This window comes from Perca fluviatilis, chromosome 15 (assembly GCF_010015445.1).
Source record: "Perca fluviatilis chromosome 15, GENO_Pfluv_1.0, whole genome shotgun sequence".
NCBI classification, from domain to species: Eukaryota; Metazoa; Chordata; class Actinopteri; order Perciformes; family Percidae; genus Perca; species Perca fluviatilis.
The window spans coordinates 9,756,985-9,779,368 of NC_053126.1; the positions used below are offsets into that span (position 1 = coordinate 9,756,985).

The 22,384-nt window shown below is 38.1% G+C and overlaps 2 gene segments (V, D, J or C); both read left to right on the plus strand.

The window, feature by feature from the left end:
• Positions 1–1,682: 1,682 nt before the first annotated feature.
• LOC120574397 lies at positions 1,683–14,150 on the plus strand. The segment is given in 3 exon segments: positions 1,683–1,776; positions 1,866–1,955; positions 13,930–14,150. Coding segments are annotated over 3 exon segments (366 nt in total).
• On the plus strand, positions 2,641–3,196 carry LOC120574606. The segment is given in 2 exon segments: positions 2,641–2,754; positions 2,852–3,196. Coding segments are annotated over 2 exon segments (351 nt in total).
• Positions 14,151–22,384: the final 8,234 nt, after the last annotated feature.

Below are 22,384 nucleotides of genomic sequence, written 5' to 3' on the forward strand. Positions count from 1 at the left end.
AAAACTGAATAACACTGATCTCTGTGTGAGAAGCACTGAAGCATGTCAGGGCTGTGAAAACACATGTTCCACTGAATGATTGACAATTTATAATGAAAGATATGTCATCAATAAAAACTGTATTTGTCCGCATGTTGGGACAGTTTATCATGACTCAGAGCCTGCATTTGTAAAAATATTATTGAAATTTGAAAATGAATTCAATATATTATTATACATATAAGCTATTTCCTAAAAATAGCTCTACAGTGATGCAAACCACCAACAGACCTGCACAAATACCCAGCAACCATGTGACTTTTTACATGACATCATTCATTTGTGAGTTTATTTAACATAAACCTTACAGATAATCTACAAAACTACAAAAAAAGCGCTCTTGTTTCTGGATGTGATATTGTATATAGCATAGAAGGAAAAGCAATTATAATTAAAAAATGAAAGAATAATAAATTCTACAAATATATTTATTATTGTACAAATTACACAGAGTGCTGGTTTATGAGCCACTCCCTCCCCATGATATCCTGATGCAAATCTCCAGTCTGTGCAGTGTACTTCTGTCCTGCTGACTGCTCTTGTACTTTGTGTGGAGCATCAGATGTCACATCTCCAGCCTCAGGATGATGAACACACTCACTCTTCTGCTGGTTGCTCTCTCTCTGCCCTGTGAGTTCTCCTGCTTCTTGCTGTGTTATCTTTTCTCAGACAACATGGACTGATGGTCAGTCAGTGACACCAGAAAACTTCCCAGATGATTAATTTCTTCTGTGTTTCCTCTCTCCCTTTTATTTCATCAGGTTGTACAGGTCAGAGGATGGAGTCCATTCCTTCCAGTTCAGTAGTGAAAAAGCCTGGGGAGACTCTCAGTCTCTCCTGCAGGGGATCTGGCTTCATATTTAGCTGCTGTGTTATGAGCTGGATCAGACAACCTGCAGGAGAAGCAAATTGATATGGAAGGAGCGGCTTCTCTACTGCAAGTAAAAACACTTATGCCAGCAGTGCCGTGCGAGGGGCGGTAGAATTCAGTAGAGATGACAGCAACAGCATGGTGTATCTGAGACTGTCCAACTTAAAGCCAGAGGACTCTGCTGTGTATTACTGTGCCAGAGAAACACACTGGTTAAAGGAAGCAGAGAGGCTTGACAAAACCTCATACAAATTATTTCCCCAATACCTACAGGTGGCAGTAGAAGATAAGACGTCAGATGATACTAAGGAGAATATGACAGTGTCTCTAAACACACACACACAAATTTCATGACCACAAAGGAAGCAACAGCTGATGTCATGGTTTGTGAATTCCTGTTTTGTAGTTTTACATTTGAAATTTGCTTTTCCACAAACAAATGGTAATAATGTTCCTTTTTTGATTTTGAACAGCAGATGTATATATAATAATATATTTGGACATTTATGCGATATATCCAGTATATGGATGGCCATATCAAATACTGCTGAGCAAAGTATATAAATACATCTAATTTGAGTATAAATAAATGTATCTTCTTTATTGAGAAAATCATAGCGATAATCATATATAATGTAAGAATGATATAAATCATATTTTCCAGAGATGTGTTGAGTTTCTGTTTGAGGAGGAGGAGTCAATGCAAATCTCTGACCTCTTCCATCTCTACATATGTGTTGCAGAGTGAAGGACAGTCACTAAATCACTGACATACACACTGTAGACTGGACAGAGACAACTGGCTTTAACAATGATCAGACCTGATTATTTGGTTGTTTTTCTCATCCTGTCATTTAACTGGGCAGGTAAGAACAATCGTTTTTCTGACAAACTTCCTGGTATAAGACAACATGGCTGCATTACAGAAACTAATGAGCTGTTTAAATGTCTGTAGGTACTGAGGGTCAAACACTGACTGAGTCTGAACCAGTGGTTAAAAGACCTGGAGAATCCCACAGACTGACCTGCACATATTCTGGGTTTGGTGGGGATTATGATAATGCTTGGATCAGACAGGCTGCTGGAAAAGGACTGGAATGGATCGCTTACATCAGCAGTGGCAGTGGCGGCATCTACTACTCTCAGTCAGTCAAAGGCCGGTTTACCATCTCCAGAGAAAACAGCAGACAGCAGGTGTATCTGCAGATGAACAGTCTGAAGACTGAAGATTCTGCTGTTTATTATTGTGCTCGAGAGCCACAGTGACACAGGAAGGAGCAACGGCTTGCACAAAACTCAACATGTCAAAACAAGTCAAATCTTTGCTTTCTTATTTTGTCATTAATAATAATAATAAACATAATAAGCTTCAGTTCAACATCATCAACACATTCAGAGAAATAGTCTCAATAAATGTGTTCCATTCAGACATGTTTTATTGTAGATCCCCCATATATAGTTGAAGCACACAATAACTATTCTGTTAAACTGTTGATTCTGTTGTGAATATAAATCTATTTGTCTGACATGTTTGACTTGTGTTAGATAATATGTAATTAAAAAAAATGGAATTTAAGTTTGTAATAATAACTACATGTTCTTTCATGTGTCAAAAATATAATTCAGAACACAATTTAAAGCTTTACTTGTGACAGGACAGTTCATCCTTCTTTTATAGCATGTCAGTGTCCTTCTCTATGCAAAGTGAACTTCCTCACAGTCTGCTATAAAGACTTGATATCATGCTGTCAGTTGCAGCAGAAGAAGAGAAGCTCCCATCAGATCACCTTCAATAGCAACCATGTTCTCTGTAGCTCTGCTGCTGCTGCTGGCTGCTGGATCCTGTGAGTCTCACTGAGGCAGAGACACTGACAGTATGATCACAGCACACTGTTCACTGTTATTACACTGATTCAATACTCAACATGTTTTCCTCCACAGGTGTGAAGTGTGAAGGGTTGACCCAGCCAGCTTCTGTGACTGTGCAGCCAGGTCAACGTCTGACCATCACCTGTCAGGTCTCTTATTCTCTCAGCAGCTACTACACAGCTTGGATCAGACAGCCTGCAGGGAAAGGACTGGATTGGATTGGAATGGCAGCAGTTGGATCCACCACATACTACAAAGATTCACTGAAGAACAAGTTCAGTATCAGCTTGGACTCATCCAGCAACACAGTGACTCTAAATGGACAGAATGTGCAGCCTGAAGACACTGCTGTGTATTACTGTGCCAGAGAGCCACAGTAACACAAACCATCAGTAGACCTGAACAAAAACCCCTCAGAGCCTGAACACTTGTAACATGAAGCCACCAGAGGAGGAGCCCTCAGACCACTAATGGTTTCAACACCAGCTCACTGTTACAGTAAAGAGAGAAACAGACACAACACAAATGTGTTTTAATTCAATTTAACAGCTACAATTTTCATATTTATCATGTTATATGTTTTCCATAATATTATTTAATAATTATGTAAATCATAACTGTATCAGTAACGGTAACAGTACTGGGCTGATGAAGCCAAATAATGAAGATGATATATGAATGTAATATTTATAGCATATATTTTACACATTATATTTTCAATATTAAGTAATATTATTAAGTTAATATTAAGTTTTTTCCCTAAATTTTACATTAGATATTTTTAGATAATAAATTACCCTTTGTCTCTTCATTATATAACGTACTGCTTTCTTGAGAAATATTATTACTCAACATTAAACTCACAAAAACACAATGAAGATCACTTGAGGGTAAAAGTTCCAAAAACATCACAACGATCTGGTTGCTTAAATGAAACTACTTCAACTCCTGCAGTAAGAAACATTTCTTGTCTTTCCTCATCCTCCCTGGGCTGATAAACTCTGCACTGTCTCACATGACTAATGTCCTCAGGTCAAGTCATTCAAAATGAGACAACACAGACATTTGAGTATGATTGTTGTATGACTGGCTTTTAAGAATTCTGAATAAAACAAGTAAACATCATGCTGCATGATATTTGATATATGATTTTATTTCTGACATAACCACACACATATGAAGGTAAAATATGCTGCTTATTACAGAAGAGTAACTTGTAAATGGATGAACTACAATAGTTTTCATCTTTGTTAAAGGATTTAGTTTTTTGCATTTTGTCACGTTTCAGTTCCTGAGCAGCTGTTTTCCTCTAAAAGGCTCCAAGTTTCTCTGTATGTCTGTTTCTTTAAACATCTGCAAACACTGAAACCATTAAAAGTCTTTTATTAGAAGCTGCAAAATGTATTACTGTTCATATAATTCTGGCTGCTGTCAATGTATTTATGTTTGCAGCAAATACAGTCAGCAACCAAATATATGAAAAAATAAATGCAGGTAGCAGCTACTACACAGCTTGGATCAGACAGCATGCAGGGAAACAACCCAGTCTCACAGCAGTTCGTCAAATGATCACGTTATTCAATCTATTGATTTGTGTTCACAGGGACGTTTTTGTCGTTTTTTTCGTGGTGGCCAGCACGAAAATGTAAAGTAATGTATTTAAATGGGAAGCATATGTCGTGGTCACAGCACGTCACGGTGTAGTAGTATGAAATGCCGATCCGCGTAAGGAGGTTGGTTGGGGTGGTGGATGGGTCACACTGGAAAAGAGAATCACAACCAAGGGGACAATTTTTTTTTTTTTACATTTTGGTAGCTTTTTTCCTCATTTTTGTTGTTTTAGTGGCTTTCTCAGACACCTTTTTGTAAATTAGTTGCTTTTTCTGACATGTTTGTATGCTTTTTGTTGACATTAAGCCCTATAAAAGTCATCAAGGGAGTTCCTTAGCCCTCAAAGAATTTAGCAAATCAAGCAAAAACAATGATACATTTTTTTAACAACAACCTGTTTCTCCGCCTGAATATGAAAACTCTTTGCTTCTTCTGGGAGAATTTCTGAGTGTCAGAGTCGTCAAATCTGCCATATATCTGCTTTGTTTGTCAGGTAATTGCAGTTTAAAAAACACTCTCCAGTGTTTTGATTTTGGCGCACAACTAGGCGGGCCAAAGTGTAGTACGGGCCGGATCTAAATCTGCAAGGGGCCGGATTTGGCCCGCGGGCCTTGAGTTTGACACATGGCACTAAAGGATGAAACAGTCTTTAGATTTTATTTTAAATGGTGATTTATCTACAGTACAGTATAAATGAATCCTCAACAAGTCAGTTTCTCTTTCATAACATCGTTATTTCTTTTCGTTAACAATCTAAAATGTGTTTGTCAGAGAACCAATTCCCACAATTCCACCACTACCCCTAGTCTTGTCAAGAGAACCATCTGGAAGGGCTTTGAAACTGAACTTGCCATTCAAAACTCTTTTCTTTATCCATTTCTGATCAAGGCTTGTTTCTGCTAGCCACCCACAACATTACTGTGCATCACTTCCTGGTTTCCCAAAACTAAAGAGCGTCCCGAGGCCCAAATCACAAAAGCGCGTGCATTAATCCTACATCAAAAACAACTAGTGGTGTTAAAAGCGTTTGCGTTAACTCTTTATTATGGTGTTAATTTTGACAGCCCTAGTTTAAATACTTGGAAGTTTCAATCACTGATACATCATTGTCTGTACTCCCACAAGACAGACTGAATTACACTTTTAGAAACTGTTTAAAGGTCCCATGACATGGTGCTCTTTGGATGCTTTTATATAGACCTTAGTGGTCCCCTAATACTGTATCTGAAGTCTCTTTCCCGAAATTCAGCCTTGGTGCAGTATTAAAGCCACTAGAGCTTTCAATGAGCTTTCGTTAGTATGTGCCATTTCTGTGTCTGTAGCTATTGAGGAGGAGAGAGGGGGGTGCAAGGTGGAGGGTGGGGGTGTGGCCTTGACCAACTGCCACTTTGCTCGTTTGAAAGCCATGATGTCTCTCTCTCATGGGTGGGCCAAATTCTCTGGGCGGGCAAAGCAGAGAAAGTAAATAAACATATTCAAATGTTACAAAACCACTACTGTAATAAAAAAAAGGGATTAGTAACATCAGGTTAAAAATGTGAAACAAAGTCAAAATGTTAAGAGATACAGTGAGATGATTTGTGAAAACACAAAATACAGTTAGGAGAAAGCCAAAAAAGGAGGAGTCAATGCAAAACTCAGATATCTTCCACCTCTACTTATCTGAGTGCAGAGAGGAGGACAGAGAACAGTGGACACACAGTTTAACATGATGGACTATAGGACAGGACTGCTGCTTTTAACTCTCTGCTGGGCAGGTGAAGATTTTCACTGATCTTGATTTGAAGTTGTCTTTAAAACATTACCAAAATTGAAAGCAGCTAATGATTATATTCTTTATTTGACAGGTGTTGATAGTCAAACTCTGACAGAATCTGAACCAGCGGTTAAAAGACCTGGAGAATCCCACAGATTGACCTGTACAACATCTGGATTGTAATTCAGTAGCTACTGGATGGCCTGGATCAGACAGGCTCCTGGAAAAGGACTGGAGTGGGTTGCGAGTAGCTATGACAGTAATAACATCTACTATTCTCAGTCAGTCCAAGGCCGGTTTACCATCTCCAGAGACAACAGCAGAGAGCAGCTGTATCTGCAGATGAACAGTCTGAAGACTGAAGATTCTGCTGTTTATTATTGTGCTCGAGACCCACAGTGACTGGAGTTGGTTGAGCAGCTGTACAAAATCCTACAGTACTCATTCTTTCAGGCTGGCAGTACACAAGTTTGAAATATTTTTCATAAAATGTATATATTTAAAAATGTTACATTACATTTTTCTCATTTTCATGTTGTTAAATTGTTTTATAATCTGTAATTTTATTTTCATATATGTTTTGATTATAAATGAATAATCCCCCCTGCATTATACAGAAACTTGAAAACACATTAAAAACACAATAAAGATCACTCATTGAGTGACTGGAGTTAGTTGAGCAGCTCTACAAAATCCTACAGTATTCTTACTGTGCTGATGAAGCCAAATAATGAAGATGATGTATGAATGTAATATTTATATTATATATTTTATACATTATATTTTTAAAATTAGTACTTTGTTTCCCCCTAAATTTTACATTAAATATCATTTTTAGATAACAAATTACCCTTTGTCTCTTCATTATATAATATCCCATTTTCCTGAGAAATAATTTGACTTAACATTAAACTCACAAAAACACAATGAAGATCACTTGTTGGTAAAAGTGCCAAAAACATCACAACGATCTGGTTGCTTAAATGAAACTACTTCAACTCCTGCAGTAAGAAACATTTCTTGTCTTTCCTCATCCTCCCTGGGCTGATAAACTCTGCACTGTCTCACATGACTAATGTCCTCAGGTCAAGTCATTCAAAATGAGACAACACAGACATTTGAGTATGATTGTTGTATGACTGGCTTTTAAGAGTTCTGAATAAGAACAAGTAAAAATCATGCTAAAATATGTTGTTTATTACAGAAGAGTAACTTGAAAATAGATGAACTACAATAGTTTTCATCTTTGTTAAAGGATTTAATTTTTTTTGCATTTTGTCACGTTTCAGTTCCTGAGCAGCTGTTTTCCTCTAAAAGGCTCCAAGTTTCTCTGTACGTCTGTTTCTTTAAACATCTGCAAACACTGAAACCATTAAAAGTCTTTTATTAAAAGCTGCAAAATATGTTATTATTCACATGATTCTGCCTGAATCTGATCTCATCCAGACAGACTCAATGGTTGTGCAGCCTGGACAGTCTCTGACCATCAGCTGTCAGGTCTCTGGTTATTCTTTGACTGATAACAGCTATGCAACAGGTTGGATCAGACAGAGTGAAGGAAAACCAATGGACTGGATTTCCCATCAGTGGGGTGGAGGAGACTTTTACCAAAATAATGCTCTGAAGAACAAGTTCAGCTATAGCAGAGACACTTCTGCTCTAATAATGTCTCTAAAAGGACAGAATGTGCAGCCTGAGGACACAGCTGTGTATTACTGTGTACGTTACCCCACAGTGATACAAACCACCAACAGACCTGCACAAATACCCAGCAAGCAGCAAGACTCAACCAGACACATGTTCAAAATGTGAACATTAATAAAGACAGCACTCTTTGCAGCGTTAATAAACATGAACGGTTATGGAGTTATTTTTTCCCGTCCAATGCAAAGGGATAGAAAATAATATAATAATTTTAAACAGCAGCTATATAGCTTCACAAATAGGATGTAAATGTCCCTTCTGGTATTTGGCCTAGATGAACAAGCTCTAAACATTGTAGTTTATTTCCCATTATTTTCTATCAGTCCAGAAATCAGTTTCATATTTCACAGTTTCCTCTGCTGTTGTAGAGATACTCTACTTATGGAAATGTATCTGTGTGACATGTTCCCATTTTAAACCTGTAGAGGGAGGTCTATGCAAACTCTTCCTCTCTTATAAACACACAACTGGGACAATTTGATATATTTCTGACACTCAGATCAGAGCACTGAACGACGACTGCTTCTCCCAGAATGGAAAATACCATTATCTGGAGTTTATTAATTGTAGTTACTATTCATGGTGAGAAAAAAACTTATTCTGCTTTACTTCTGCTTTAGTAAATGTCCAACCTGTGTTTTACAAGTTTGTTGGATGATTATCACAATTTATTTCCTTCCAGGAGTTTGGAGTGAGATCAAACTGGACCAGTCTCCCTCTGAGGTGAAAAGACCTGGAGAGACAGTGAAGATGTCATGTATCATATCTGGTTATAGCATGACAAGCTACAATATTCACTGGATAAGACAAAGACCAGGAGAAGCTCTGGAGTGGATTGGGTGGATGAACACAGGTAGAAACTCTGCTAGCTATGGCAGCTCCTTTCAAAGCCGTTTCATCATGACTGAAGATGTTCCCAGCAGCACTCAGTACCTCGAGGTCCAGAGCCTGACAGCAGCAGATTCTGCTGTTTACTTCTGTGCTCGAGAGACACAGTGACTGAAGACAGTGGAGCAGCTGCACAAAAACCTCCACAGACAACAAACAGCAATGTGATCTTACTGTAATGACATCTGAGTTTTCTCACTGCCTGAAAAGCACTTAGATATATCCACATAAAAGTTCCATATATTTTAAACTCACAAGTACATAATTATTTTTATAATGATGGTACGTCCTCTACAGTAATAGACATAGTTATTTCAATTGTCAAACCATTATCTAAATTGCCAAAGTCTTATTCATAAGTACTAACCATGAATGGTATAATAGTATGACACAGTGAGATCAATACAAAGCACTTGTCATAAATGATACTAGATGTTGGTGATCAGAATGAAACTGATTATTTATATTATTGTGAATGCTCTCATGTGCTGCTCATTCTGCTCACAGAGACCAATGAGAAACAGAGCCTTGATACCAAGATTAAACATAATTTAACAAATTTGAATAAACCTTGAAAAAAACAGATGTAATTTGTGTATTATTAGAATACATGTGGCTAGAGTGTTAATACTGATAAACATGTTACACAAATGAAGACTCTCTCACATTAATTTCCCACTTTCATTAAATATCTCCAGTCCAGATGTTTCCTCCCTGTGAGGAGGTGTCAATGCAAAACTCAAATATCTTCACCTCTACTTATCTGAGTGCAGAGAGGAGGACAGAGAACAGTGGACACACAGTTTAACATGATGGACTATAGGACAGGACTGCTGCTTTTAACTCTCTGCTGGACAGGTGAAGATTTTCACTGATATTGATTTGACACAGTTTTAATTTCTATAACTGACATATTTCACATTTTCTTTTTGTCCTTACAGGTGTTAATGGTCAGACTCTAATAGAATCTGAACCAGTGGTTAAAGACCTTAAAGATCTTTAATTTCAATTTATTGAATTTATTTAAATGATAAACACTGTGGTTTTCCAAAAAGACAGCAAAACAATCCTTGTCCAGCTATGAATAAAATAAATACTACATACACATTTCAGCCATGTGGCATCTAAAGTGGGAGTCACAAATAATGTTACATTTTCTTTCATAAAAACCATAGAATGCTTCTGTCTCAAGTTTCTCTGTCCTCTATATGGAAACACTTAGTTCTGCTTATCTCTTTGATTTTGACTGACTGCCACTCAAAACTACAATTTTATACTCAGACCCTTTGAGAGCTTGCTTCACCCCAACACAAATAGAACATTTAGGTGCTGGATCAGCAGTGACTGCTTCTTCATGTATTCATTTAGTTATATAGTTCTCCATTTTATCATTTCAAATCAATTTCAATAAAACAGCTAGAAGACTGAAGGAGCTGCTGTTTATTCTTGTGTATGTAAGCCATTGGGTTGGAAGCTGAATGGATACTGTAGTAATACTGCAATAAGGATAACTTTTACTTCCTTGGCTCTTGGAGGAAAAACTATATTTTAAATTAAATTAAACTTTCAAATTAACGTGTTAGACTGACATTACAGCTTGTACTGTATACATTGAACTACAGACCACACAATCTTACCCTCTTAGAAATGCACACAGCTGAAAAACTGTCCAAACACACTAAAAACAAGAGAAACAATAAACATCTTTAATGTTGTATCTCATTCTGTTTCAAAAAACCTCTCTCTCTCTCTCTCTCTCTCTCTCTCTCTCTCAGAGTCCAGCACTCCTCCTTTTCTGACAGAAAACTGTATCTCCCACTGCTAAAATGTAAATTCACACATTGATGCATAATCACCACCCACTCTGTCAACACAATATATAATCCCCATAACAGCCTCTGCAGGTGCAGACTGAGTCAAGTTCCCACCATGACAGTTGTACAGAGTGTCCTCCTCTTGGCTCTCATTTCAGGTGAGTGAAGTCGGTGTTGAGCGAAGGAGGAGAAAAGGAGCTTTGGATGTCGGCTGGCTCCCTGTAATCTAAACTCTGTCTCTTCCAGCTGCTCGGGGCCAGTCCCTCACCTCCTCAGAGCCAGTGGTGAGCAGAGCTGGACAACCAGTCACTCTGTCCTGTAAGGTGGACGGACTGTCTCTAGCCTGGCTGCACTGGATTCGTCAGAAACCAGGGAAAGGACTAGAATGGATCGGACGCATCGATGGCGGAACTGGCAAAATATTTGCTCCAAGTGTCCAAGGCCAGTTTTCCATCACCAAAGACACTTCCCAAAATCGTGTGCACTTAGAGGTTAAAAGTCTGAAACAAGAAGATTCTGCAGTTTATTATTGTGCACGAGAGCCACAGTGACACACAACACTACTAAGCTGTACAACAACTGAATAACACTGATCTCTGTGTGAGAAGCACTGAAGCATGTCAGGGCTGTGAAAACACATGTTCCACTGAATGATTGACAATTTATAATGAAAACATGTCATTAATAAAAAACTGTATTTGTCAGCATGTTTATCATGACTCAGAGCCTGCATTTGTAAAAAGATTATTGAAATTAGAAAATAAATTCAATATATTATTATATAACTCTTTCCTAAAAATAGCTCTACAGTGATGCAAACCAGCAACAGACCTGCACAAATACCCAGCCCCCATGTGACTCAACCACACATTTTACATGACATCATTCATTTGTGAGTTTATTTAACATAAACCTTACAGATTAACCTTATTTTTTTAAACTTTTTGGTTACATGATAAAACACTACAAAAAAGTGCTCATGTCTCTGGATGTGATATTGTATTTAGCATAGAAGGAAAAGCAATTATAATAAAAAAATGAAAGAATTATAAATTCTACAAATATATTATTGTGTATTATTACAAATTATACAGAGTGCTGGTTTAGGAGCCACTCCCTCCCCATTATGTCCTGATGCAAATCTTCAGTCTGTGCAGTGTACTTCTGTCCTGCTGACTGCTCTTGTACTTTGTGTGGAGCATCAGATGTCACATCTCCAGCCTCAGGATGATGAACACACTCACTCTTCTGCTGGTTGCTCTCTCTCTGCCCTGTGAGTTCTCTTGCTTCTTGCTGTTTTATCTTTTCTCAGACAACATGGACTGATGGTCAGTCAGTGACACCAGAAAACTTCCCAGATGATTAATTTCTTCTGTGTTTCCTCTCTCCCTTTTATTTCATCAGGTTGTACAGGTCAGAGTATGGAGTCCATTCCTTCCAGTTCAGTAGTGAAAAAGCCTGGGGAGACTCTCAGTCTCTCCTGCAGGGGATCTGGCTTCACATTTAGCTGCTGCAGCATGCACTGGATCAGACAACCTGCAGGAGAAGCACTGGAATGGATAGGGAGCGGATACTCTTCTGCAAGTAGTAACACTTATGCCAGCAGTGTGCAGGGCCGTGTAGAAATCAGTAGAGATGACAGCAACAGCATGGTGTATCTGAGACTGTCCAACTTAAAGCCAGAGGACTCTGCTGTGTATTACTGTGCAAAACACACACTGGTTAAAGGAAGCAGAGAGGCTTGACAAAAACCTCATACACATTATTTTCCCAAGAACCTACAGGTGGCAGTAGAAGATAAGACGTCAGGATGATACAAAGGAGAATATGACAGTGTCTCTAAACACACACACACATTCATGACCACAATGGAAGCAACAGCTGATGTCGTGGTTTGTGACTTCCTGTTTTTTTAGTGTTATTTTTATTTTATTTTAATAGTTTATTTAGATAGGGACATTGCATATTAATGGACATCAGAATCAGAATCAGAAAGGGTTTTATTGCCAAGTATATTTTTTAACACATACAAGGAATTTGTTTTGGTGTTGTTGGTGCACATCACACATTCTCTAAATGGAATATTAAACAATATAAGTATAGGTATAAACAATATAAGTATAAGTATATGTACATAGTATGTATTCAATTAAAAATAAAGCAAGTACAAGTAGAACAATGTAGATATGCTAGAGTTAGCACCATAGCTAATTTTCATCTATTGTCCCTAGGCAGATACATAAAAATAAAAACATGAAGACAGTAACAAGCATGCAACACCCTCATCGTTTGAGAGGCAAGACAAACACTAACAACAACAGTCAAGACAAAATACAACAGAACATACATTGTTACACATAGTGAAACGTGTGAGGCAGTTAAAAGTTAAAAGTGAGTGCATCTTTGGTTTTCTAAAAGCCAGAATTTTAAATGAGTTTTAAAATTGTTGTATGTGGGACGGCCCCTTATTGTGGAGGATAGGCTATTCCAATATTTATTTCTCTTTACTGACAAAACAGTGTGTCCAAAAGTGGTGCGCCTAAAAGGTATTACACAGTCCCCCTTGGTGGAGGCCCTTGTACTACCACCACTCTCAAATCTTTGAAAGAAATCATTTAATGGGGGACGGGGCACGATGATGTACAGCCCAAAACAGGCATAATTAAAAAAATTTAAATTCTCAAAACTCAATAGTTGTTTTCCAGTATGCTACAGTGATGAAATGAAACGGCTTTTTGTTACATTTGACATTTGCTTTTCCACAAAAATGGTAAAATGGTAATAATGTTCCCTTTATTGATTTTGAACAACAGGTGTTGAGAATATATTTGGACATTTATGCATAAATGATATATCCAGAATATGGATGGCCAGCAAATGCTGCTGATATATAAATACATCTAATTTGAGCATAAATTAATCTATCTTCCTTATTGAGAAAATCATATGTATAATAATATTATGAAAGAATGATATAAATCATATTTTCCAGAGAAGTGTTGAGTTTCTGTTTGAGGAGGAGGAGTCAATGCAAATCTCTGATCTCTTCCATCTCTACATATGTGTTGCAGAGTGAAGGACAGACACTAAATCACTGACATACACACTGTAGACTGGACAGAGACAACTGGCTTTAACAATGATCAGACCTGATTATTTGGTTGTTTTTCTCATCCTGTCATTTAACTGGGCAGGTAAGAACAATAGATGTTTTTCTGACAAACTTCCTAGTACAAAGACAACATGGCTGCATTACAGAAACTAATGAGCTGTTTAAATATCTGTAGGTACTGAGGGTCAAACACTGACTGAGTCTGAACCAGTGGTTAAAAGACCTGGAGAATCCCACAGACTGACCTGTACATATTCTGGGTTTGGTGGTAATATTGATAGCGCTTGGATCAGACAGGCTGCTGGAAAAGGACTGGAATGGATCGCTTACATCAGCAGTGGCAGTGGCAGCATCTACTACTCTCAGTCAGTCAAAGGCCGGTTTACCATCTCCAGAGAAAACAGCAGACAGCAGGTGTATCTGCAGATGAACAGTCTGAAGACTGAAGATTCTGCTGTTTATTATTGTGCTCGAGAGCCACAGTGACACAGGAAGGAGCAACGCTGTACAAAAACTCAAAGACATCAGTCTGCAGTCTCAATAAAACAGTTTAAGGTTGTATTGCAGCTCCCCTATGTGTACTTAAAGCAGACATTACATATTCTGTTGATCTGAGTTTAACAGAATTTCAAGTTTTCTGAAGAATTATTAAACATGAATGTAACTTTGTGTGAACTTTGCTGTGATAATAAATACAATTTATTTCATGTGTCATAATACATGTTCTTAACATAATTCCAGTCTTTGACTACATGTGATAGGACAGTCCACCTTTCTTTTATAGCCTGTCAGTGTCCTTCTCTATGCAAAGTGAACTTCCTCACAGTCTGCTATAAAGACTTGATATCATGCTGTCAGTTGCAGCAGAAGAAGAGAAGCTCCCATCAGATCACCTTCAATAGCAACCATGTTCTCTGTAGCTCTGCTGCTGCTGCTGGCTGCTGGATCCTGTGAGTCTCACTGAGGCAGAGACACTGACAGTATGATCACAGCACACTGTTCACTGTTATTACACTGATTCAATACTCAACATGTTTTCCTCCACAGGTGTGAAGTGTGTTATTGGTTTAATGTGTGTTTTTGCATTCTTTCCCTGAATCACTATTTTATCTATCTTTTAAAACATTCTTTGTTTTTCCTGTACTCAGTAGCTTTAAATTATCTGTCTTAATTTTGTCTTTTTTCATTAGTTTCCATTCTACTTCTTCTAAATCTTGTTTTAACATCCTTAGCTTTACTGGACTCAGAGATCAATTTTTAGGAAAGCCAAAGCTTTTTTACCAATATGACAGACATCGCAAACAATCCGGTCCATATTTCTGACACATCTCACCCACAATGGGTCCAGACGCTTCACACGGTCGGGATGTTTCGTTTCCCATGATGACAGAAGCTTTTATTTTTCAATGTAGTCGTCACCACAAAGCTAGGTTGTTTCTTCGGCAAACCTTCGTAAAAACCCGGTACAGCCCTGCAGACAAAAATCTCTTAACAGTCAAGAACTCGCTTAGGGTGTCACAGACTATTTACTATTTTATTTCTTCTGCAGTCTGTCTCTAAATAGTCCAGAGCTCCTTCAAAGTGTCACAGACTATTTTTTTTTATAAGTAGTCCAGAACTTTCTTTTAGAGTGTCATAGGGTATTCCATAAATAATCCAGAGCTTCATTTAAAGTGTCATAGACTATATTACTATATATACATTGTTCACTGTTATTAAACTGATTCAATACTCAACATGTTTTCCTCCACAGGTGTGAAGTGTGAACAGTTGACCCAGCCAGCCTCTGTGGCTGTGCAGCCAGGTCAAACTGTGTGGAAGTTTTCCTTGAAGCAGCAAAGTTAGTGATATTCATGATAAAATCAAAACGAACAACAACTGTCTGAGAATTAAACCAAAGTTTGGTCTTTGAGTATTTATTTACATTTGCAAATGGAGAAAACACAGTTTCAAAGGTACACACAGCACAACTGAAAATGTCTTTCTGTGCAGCCAGGTCAACATCTGACCATCACCTGTCAGGTCTCTTATTCTGTTGGTAGCTATCGCACAGCTTGGGTCAGACAGCCTGCAGGGAAAGGACTGGAGTGGATTGTAAGTGGACATGTTGGATACTCAACATACTACAACGATTGTAGAAACCAATAAGGAAACTCCAAGGCACTCTCTTTTAGAAAAATACTAAGCCTTTATTTATGGCTTGGTCATCATAAATCTTAAAGTACTCTGACGCGTTTCGGCATACAAGCCTTCGTCAGGGAGTCAAAAGTTAGGGAATGACTCCCTGACGAAGGCTTGTATGCCGTAAGCCACGCCCACTTTCATGACTGGTGACCCATTTAAGGTAGAGTCTTTTGTGAGGTATCATTGAACTCAGCAGAGAGTTCCTTCGTCATTGGTGATGGTTTGAACCGCCCTCTAAGCTTAAGCCACGCCCCTTTCATAACTAGTGACGCGTTTATCCTAGATTCTTGTGTGAGGTATCATTGAACTCAGCAGAGAGTTCCTTTGTCATTGATTATGGTTATCCCCACCCCCTACACTTGGTACAACTTTTGAAATGCATCATCTCAAACAGCGCACACTCCACCGTGCGTGCTGTGTCCGACGGTTGCGCAAATGCAGGGTCGCGTGGATTGGTGTGCGACAGTAACGCGGACAGAGGAGCGAGGGCCTGTCCGATGCTGCTTGTAGCTTTAATTTTTTATGTTCTTCACTGAAAATGAGCCAAGGCCAATGAGTTTGAGTTAGAAGAAATAATAATAGCATAATTTTTCTTTCAGCAAACACTGAAAACGGGTCCCACAGACCAGAACACCATACAAGGGTTAAAAATCTACAGCTAATAAAGAACATTGTGAGCTGTAAAGATGAAAAATGAAAAAAAATGAAAACATCAGTTACAACAATGCATCTTCTGCTTTTCATTCACTGTCATGTTGGTGCTTGAGTGTATCCCAGCATGCAATGGGTGGAAGGGAAACAGTGAAAAAGCACAGGGCTTGAATAACAAACTAATCTTATTGGGTGTCACAAGTGAGTTATCTTCTTGATGTTAAAAGTAGCTACCGTTCCTGTTTTAAAACTCTAGACAGCAACTTGTGCCAGAACACCGGGGGCAGTTTAATATACAGTACTATGCAAAAGTTTTAGGCAGGTATGAAAAATGCTGAAAAGTAAGAATGCTCTCAGAAATGAAAGCTTTCAGACTCAATCATGCTTAGATTAGGGCTCTGTGGGTGCCATGCCATCACTTCCAGGACTTCTTGTTCTACTTTATGCTGAAGATAGTTCTTAAAGACCTTTGGGGTCGTTGTCCTGCTGCAGAATAAATTTGGGGCCAACCATATGCCTCCCTGATGGTATTGCAAGTATATTCCTGTATTTCTCAGCATTGAGGACACCATTAATCCTGACCAAATCTCCAACTCCATTCGCAGAAAAGCAGCCCCAAACTTGCACAGAACCACCACCATGCTTCACTGTTGCCTGCAGACACTCATTATTGTACTGCTCTACAGCCCTTCGGCGTACAACCTGCCTTCAGTCCAGAGCACCTGCTGCCATTTTGCTGCACCCCAGTTCCTATGTTTTGGTGAAACAGTTGAGTCGCTTGGCCTTGTTTCTATGTCGGCAGTATGGCTTTTTGGCTGTGACTCTTCCATGAAGACCACTTCTGGCCAGACTTCTCGAGACAGTAGATGGGTGTACCTGGGTTCCACTGGTTTCCAGTTCTGAGCCGATGGCACTGCTGGACATCTTCCGATTTCGAAGGGAAATAAGCTTGATGTGTTTTTCATCTGCTGCACTAAGTTTCCTTGGCCGACCACTGCCTCTACGATCCCCAACGTTGCTTCGTTTCTTTGTGCTCTTTGAAAAGAGCTTGAACAGCACATCTTGAAACACCAGTCTGCTTTGAAATATTTGTCTGGGAGAGACCTTGCTGATGCAGTATAACTACCTATATACTATAATTGGTTGATCATACACCTGACTACAATCATATAAAATCCCTGACTTTTTGCAAGTACCTATAAGAATTGATGATGGTTTGAAGGCAAAGCGTAGTAACATCAAATATTGATGTGATTTAGATTTTTCTTCGTTCGCTCACTGTGCATTTTGTAAATTTATAAAATAAAGCAATCATTATTTATATTTTTGAAAGCATTCTTAGTTTACAGCATTTTTTTCACACCTGCCTAAGACTTTTGCACAGTACTGTATTTTTGAAACACTCAGATCAGAAAGCAGTGAACTACAGTGTTTCTCACAGAATGGAAAATACCGTTATCTGGAGTTTATTATTTCTAGTTACTATTCATGTTGAGAAAATCAATTCTGTAATACTTCCTTAGTAAATGTCCAACCTGTGATTTACAAGTCTGTTAAATGATGATCACTTTTTTCTATCAACTTACAGGAGTTTGGAGTGAGATCAAACATGACCAGTCTTCCTCTGAGGTGAAAAGACCTGGAGAGACAGTGAAGATGTCATGTATCATATCTGGTTATAGCATGACAAGCTACTATATTCACTGGATACGACAGAGACCAGGGGAAGCTCTGGAGTGGATTGGGAGGATGAATGCAGGTTCAAACTCTGCTATCTATGGCAGCTCCTTTCAAAGCCGTTTCATCATGACTGAAGATGTTCCCAGCAGCTCTCAGTACCTCGAGGTCCAGAGCCTGACAGCAGCAGATTTTGCTGTTTACTTCTGTGCTCGCAGAGACACAGTGACTGAAGACAGTGGAGAAGCTGCACAAAAAACCTCCCCACAAAGCACTTTGATAGATCTACATTATATTTCTATATATTTTAAGTTTTACTAAACTGATAAAGTAAAGTAAAGTGAGTAAATATTTATTCAGTTCATGATGTTACATTACTAAAGTATTAGACAGAGTTTCTTCAATTGTCAAAGCATTATCTACTGTAATACTAAATTGCCAAAGTCAAGTACAAACCATGATGTTATTATAGAACTAAATGGTTAAATGACAATAACTTAATTGTCAAAAAACAAAACGATATGTTGATCTGAATGAAATTGTATATGATTGTAAATACTCCATGTGCTGCCTATTACTCTCAAATTGACTAATGAGAAACAGCCTTGATAACAAGATTAATTATGATTTATCACATTTTAATAACACTTATATATACTGTATGTCAATGTGTCAGATGTCATTTGTATATTATTATAATAAATTTGGTTGTGGTGTTAATACTGAAAATGTTTACACAAATTAAAACATGATAGACAAAGGTCAAAACAGCTGACTTGGAGGGTTGACTCTGACCCACTTTCATTAAATATCTCCAGTCCAGATGTTTCCTCCCTGTGAGGAGGAGTCGATGCAAAACTGAGATATCTTCACCTCTACTTATCTGAGTGCAGAGAGGAGGACAGAGAACAGTGGACACACAGTTTAACATGATGGACTATAGGACAGGACTGCTGCTTTTAACTCTCTGCTGGGCAGGTGAAGATTTTGACTGATCTTGATTTGACATTCCCATTTGTATTACTGACATATTTCACATGAAGATTTTCTCTGATCTTTGTACCAAGGTAATGCATGACATGCTTATCGTTTTTGGTTTGACAGGTGTTGATTGTCAGACTCTGACAGAATCTGAACCAGCAGTTAAAAGACCTGGAGAATCTCACAGATTGACCTGTACAACATCTGGATTGTCATTCAGTAGCTACTGGATGGCCTGGATCAGACAGGCTCCTGGAAAAGGACTGGAGTGGATTGCGATTATAAGATATGACAGTGCTAGCATCTACTACTCTCAGTCAGTTCAAGGCCGGTTTACCATCTCCAGAGACAACAGCAGAGAGCAGCTGTATCTGCAGATGAACAGTCTGAAGACTGAAGATTCTGCTGTTTATTATTGTGCTCGAGACCCACAGTGACTGGAGTTGGTTGAGCAGCTGTACAAAATCCTACAGTACTCTTACTGGGCTGATGAAGCCAAATAATGAAGATGATGTATGAATGTAATATTTATATTATATATTTTATACATTATATTTTTAAAATTACTACTTTGTTTCCCCCTAAATTGTACATTAAATATAATTTTTAGATAACAAATTACCCTTTGTCTCTTCAATGGCCCATTTTCCTGAGAAATAATTTTACTTAACATTAAACACACAAAAACACAATAAAGATCACTTGTTGGTAAAAGTGCCAAAAACATCACAACGATCTGGTTGCTTAAATGAAACTACTTCAACTCCTGCAGTAAGAAACATTTCTTGTCTTTCCTCATCCTCCCTGGGCTGATAAACTCTGCACTGTCTCACATGACTAATGTCCTCAGGTCAAGTCATTCAAAATGAGACAACACAGACATTTGAGTATGATTGTTGTATGACTGGCTTTTTACAATTCTGAAAAAAGTAAAAATCAGGCTGCATGGTATTTGATATATGATTTTATTTCTGACATAACTACACACATATGAAGATAAATATGTTGTTTATTACAGAAGAGTGACTTGTAAATGGATGAACTACAATAGTTTTCATCTTTTTTAAAGGATTTAGTTTTTTTGCATTTTGTCACGTTTCAGTTCCTGAGCAGCTGTTTTCCTCTAAAAGGCTCCAAGTTTCTCTGTATGTCTGTTTCTTTAAACATCTGCAAACACTGAAACCATTAAAAGTTTTTTATTAAATTACTATATTACTATTCACATGATTCTGGCTGCTGTCAATGTATTTATGTTTGCAGCAAATACAGTCAGTAACCAAATATGTGAAAAAATAAATGCAGGTAGCAGCTACTACACAGCTTGGATCAGACAGCATGCAGGGAAAGGACTGGAGTGATTGTACATGGTGGTGTTACATCCACAAAACTACAAAGATTCACTGAAGAACAAGTTCAGTATCGAATTAAGACTCTCCCAGTGACTCATCAGTAGACCTGAACAAAAACCCCTCAGAGCCTGAACACTTGTAACATGAAGCCACCAGAGGAGGAGCCCTCAGACCACTAATGGTTTCAACACCAGCTCACTGTTACAGTAACAATCTAAAATGTGTTTGTCAGAGAACCAATTTCCACAATTCCACCACTACCCCTAGTCTTGTCAAGAGAACCATCTGGAAGGGCTTTGAAACTGAACTTGCCATTCAAAACACTTTTCTTTATCCATTTCTGCTCAAGGCTTGTTTCTGCTAGCCACCCACAACATTACTGTACATCGCTTCCTGATTTCCCAAAACTAAAGAGCATACCGAGGCCCAAATCACAATCCTCAACAAAAACAACTAATGGTGTTAAAAGTGTTTGAATTAATTTTGACAGCCCTAGTTTAAATACTTGGAGGTTTCAATCACTGATACATCATTGTCTGTACTCCCACAAGATAGACTGAATTAGACTTTTTGAAAGTGTTTAACATTAACCTTATTTAAGTAATTCAAAATAAATACAGCTGAATTTTCATCAGAAGTTGAATTTTTTGCTCTGAATTTTACTAGTTTAAAAATCGATCTTTGGTCTAATAATATTATACATAAGCTTAATTCACATGAAAAACAGCAATTTTGTCAAAAATAACTTTAGGAGACATGAGATGTTGTTTACTTATCTCAAGCCACCAAGGTGATTTACCTACTACATCAGGGGTGTCAAACTCAACTTCCCAGAGGGCCACACTGGAAAAGGAGAATTGCATCAAGGACCAGAAATGTAGAGTTTATTTTCATGCTTTTATTTAGAAAAAGTCAAATATCTTTGACTGTATTATTCCATGTCCCATATAATCTTCTCACTTACAGTTTGGTCCACATAAAGTCCTAAAAAAGGCAGCAAATAGTTCCTTCGAAATCTTAGAATTTAGCAAATCAAGCAAAACAAAGATTACATTTTAAAAGTCGACTCACAGCAACCTGTTTCCCAGCTTTAATTTCGAAAACTCTCTGCTTCTGTGGGAATTTCTGGTAGTTTCAAAGTCGGCAAATCTACCAAATTCTGCTCTAAATGTGGTTTAGTCGCCACTTTTGTTTTGGTGCCCAAAATGCGGGCCAATATTTATCGTGAACCTAAATTGATTTGCGGGCCGGATCAAAACCTGCCAGTGGCCGGGTTCTGCCCACGGGCCTTGAGTTTGACACCTGACATGAACTGAAAGCAATTTATATTATACATATTCCATTATTCCATAATTGGTACATTGCATTGGACAAACCTGAGCATAAATAAACACATTCAAATGTTACAAAGTGACTTAAAGTAAAGAAAAAAAGGATTAGTAACATCAGGTTAAACATGTGAAACAAAGTCAAAATGGTAAGAGATATGGTGAGATAATTTGTGAAAACACAAAATACAGTTAGGAGAAAGTCAGAAAAGGAGGAGTCAATGCAAAACTCAGATATCTTCACCTCTACTTATCTGAGTGCAGAGAGGAGGACAGAGAACAGTGGACACACAGTTTAACATGATGGACTATAGGACAGGACTGCTGCTTTTAACTCTCTGCTGGGCAGGTGAAGATTTTCACTGATGTTGATTTGACATTCCCATTTGTATTACTGACATATTTCACGTGAAGATTTTCTCTGATCTTTGTACCAAGGTAATGAATGACATGCTTATCGTTTTTGGTTTGACAGGTGTTGATGGTCAGACTCTGACAGAATCTGAACCAGCGGTTAAAAGACCTGGAGAATCTCACAGATTGACCTGTA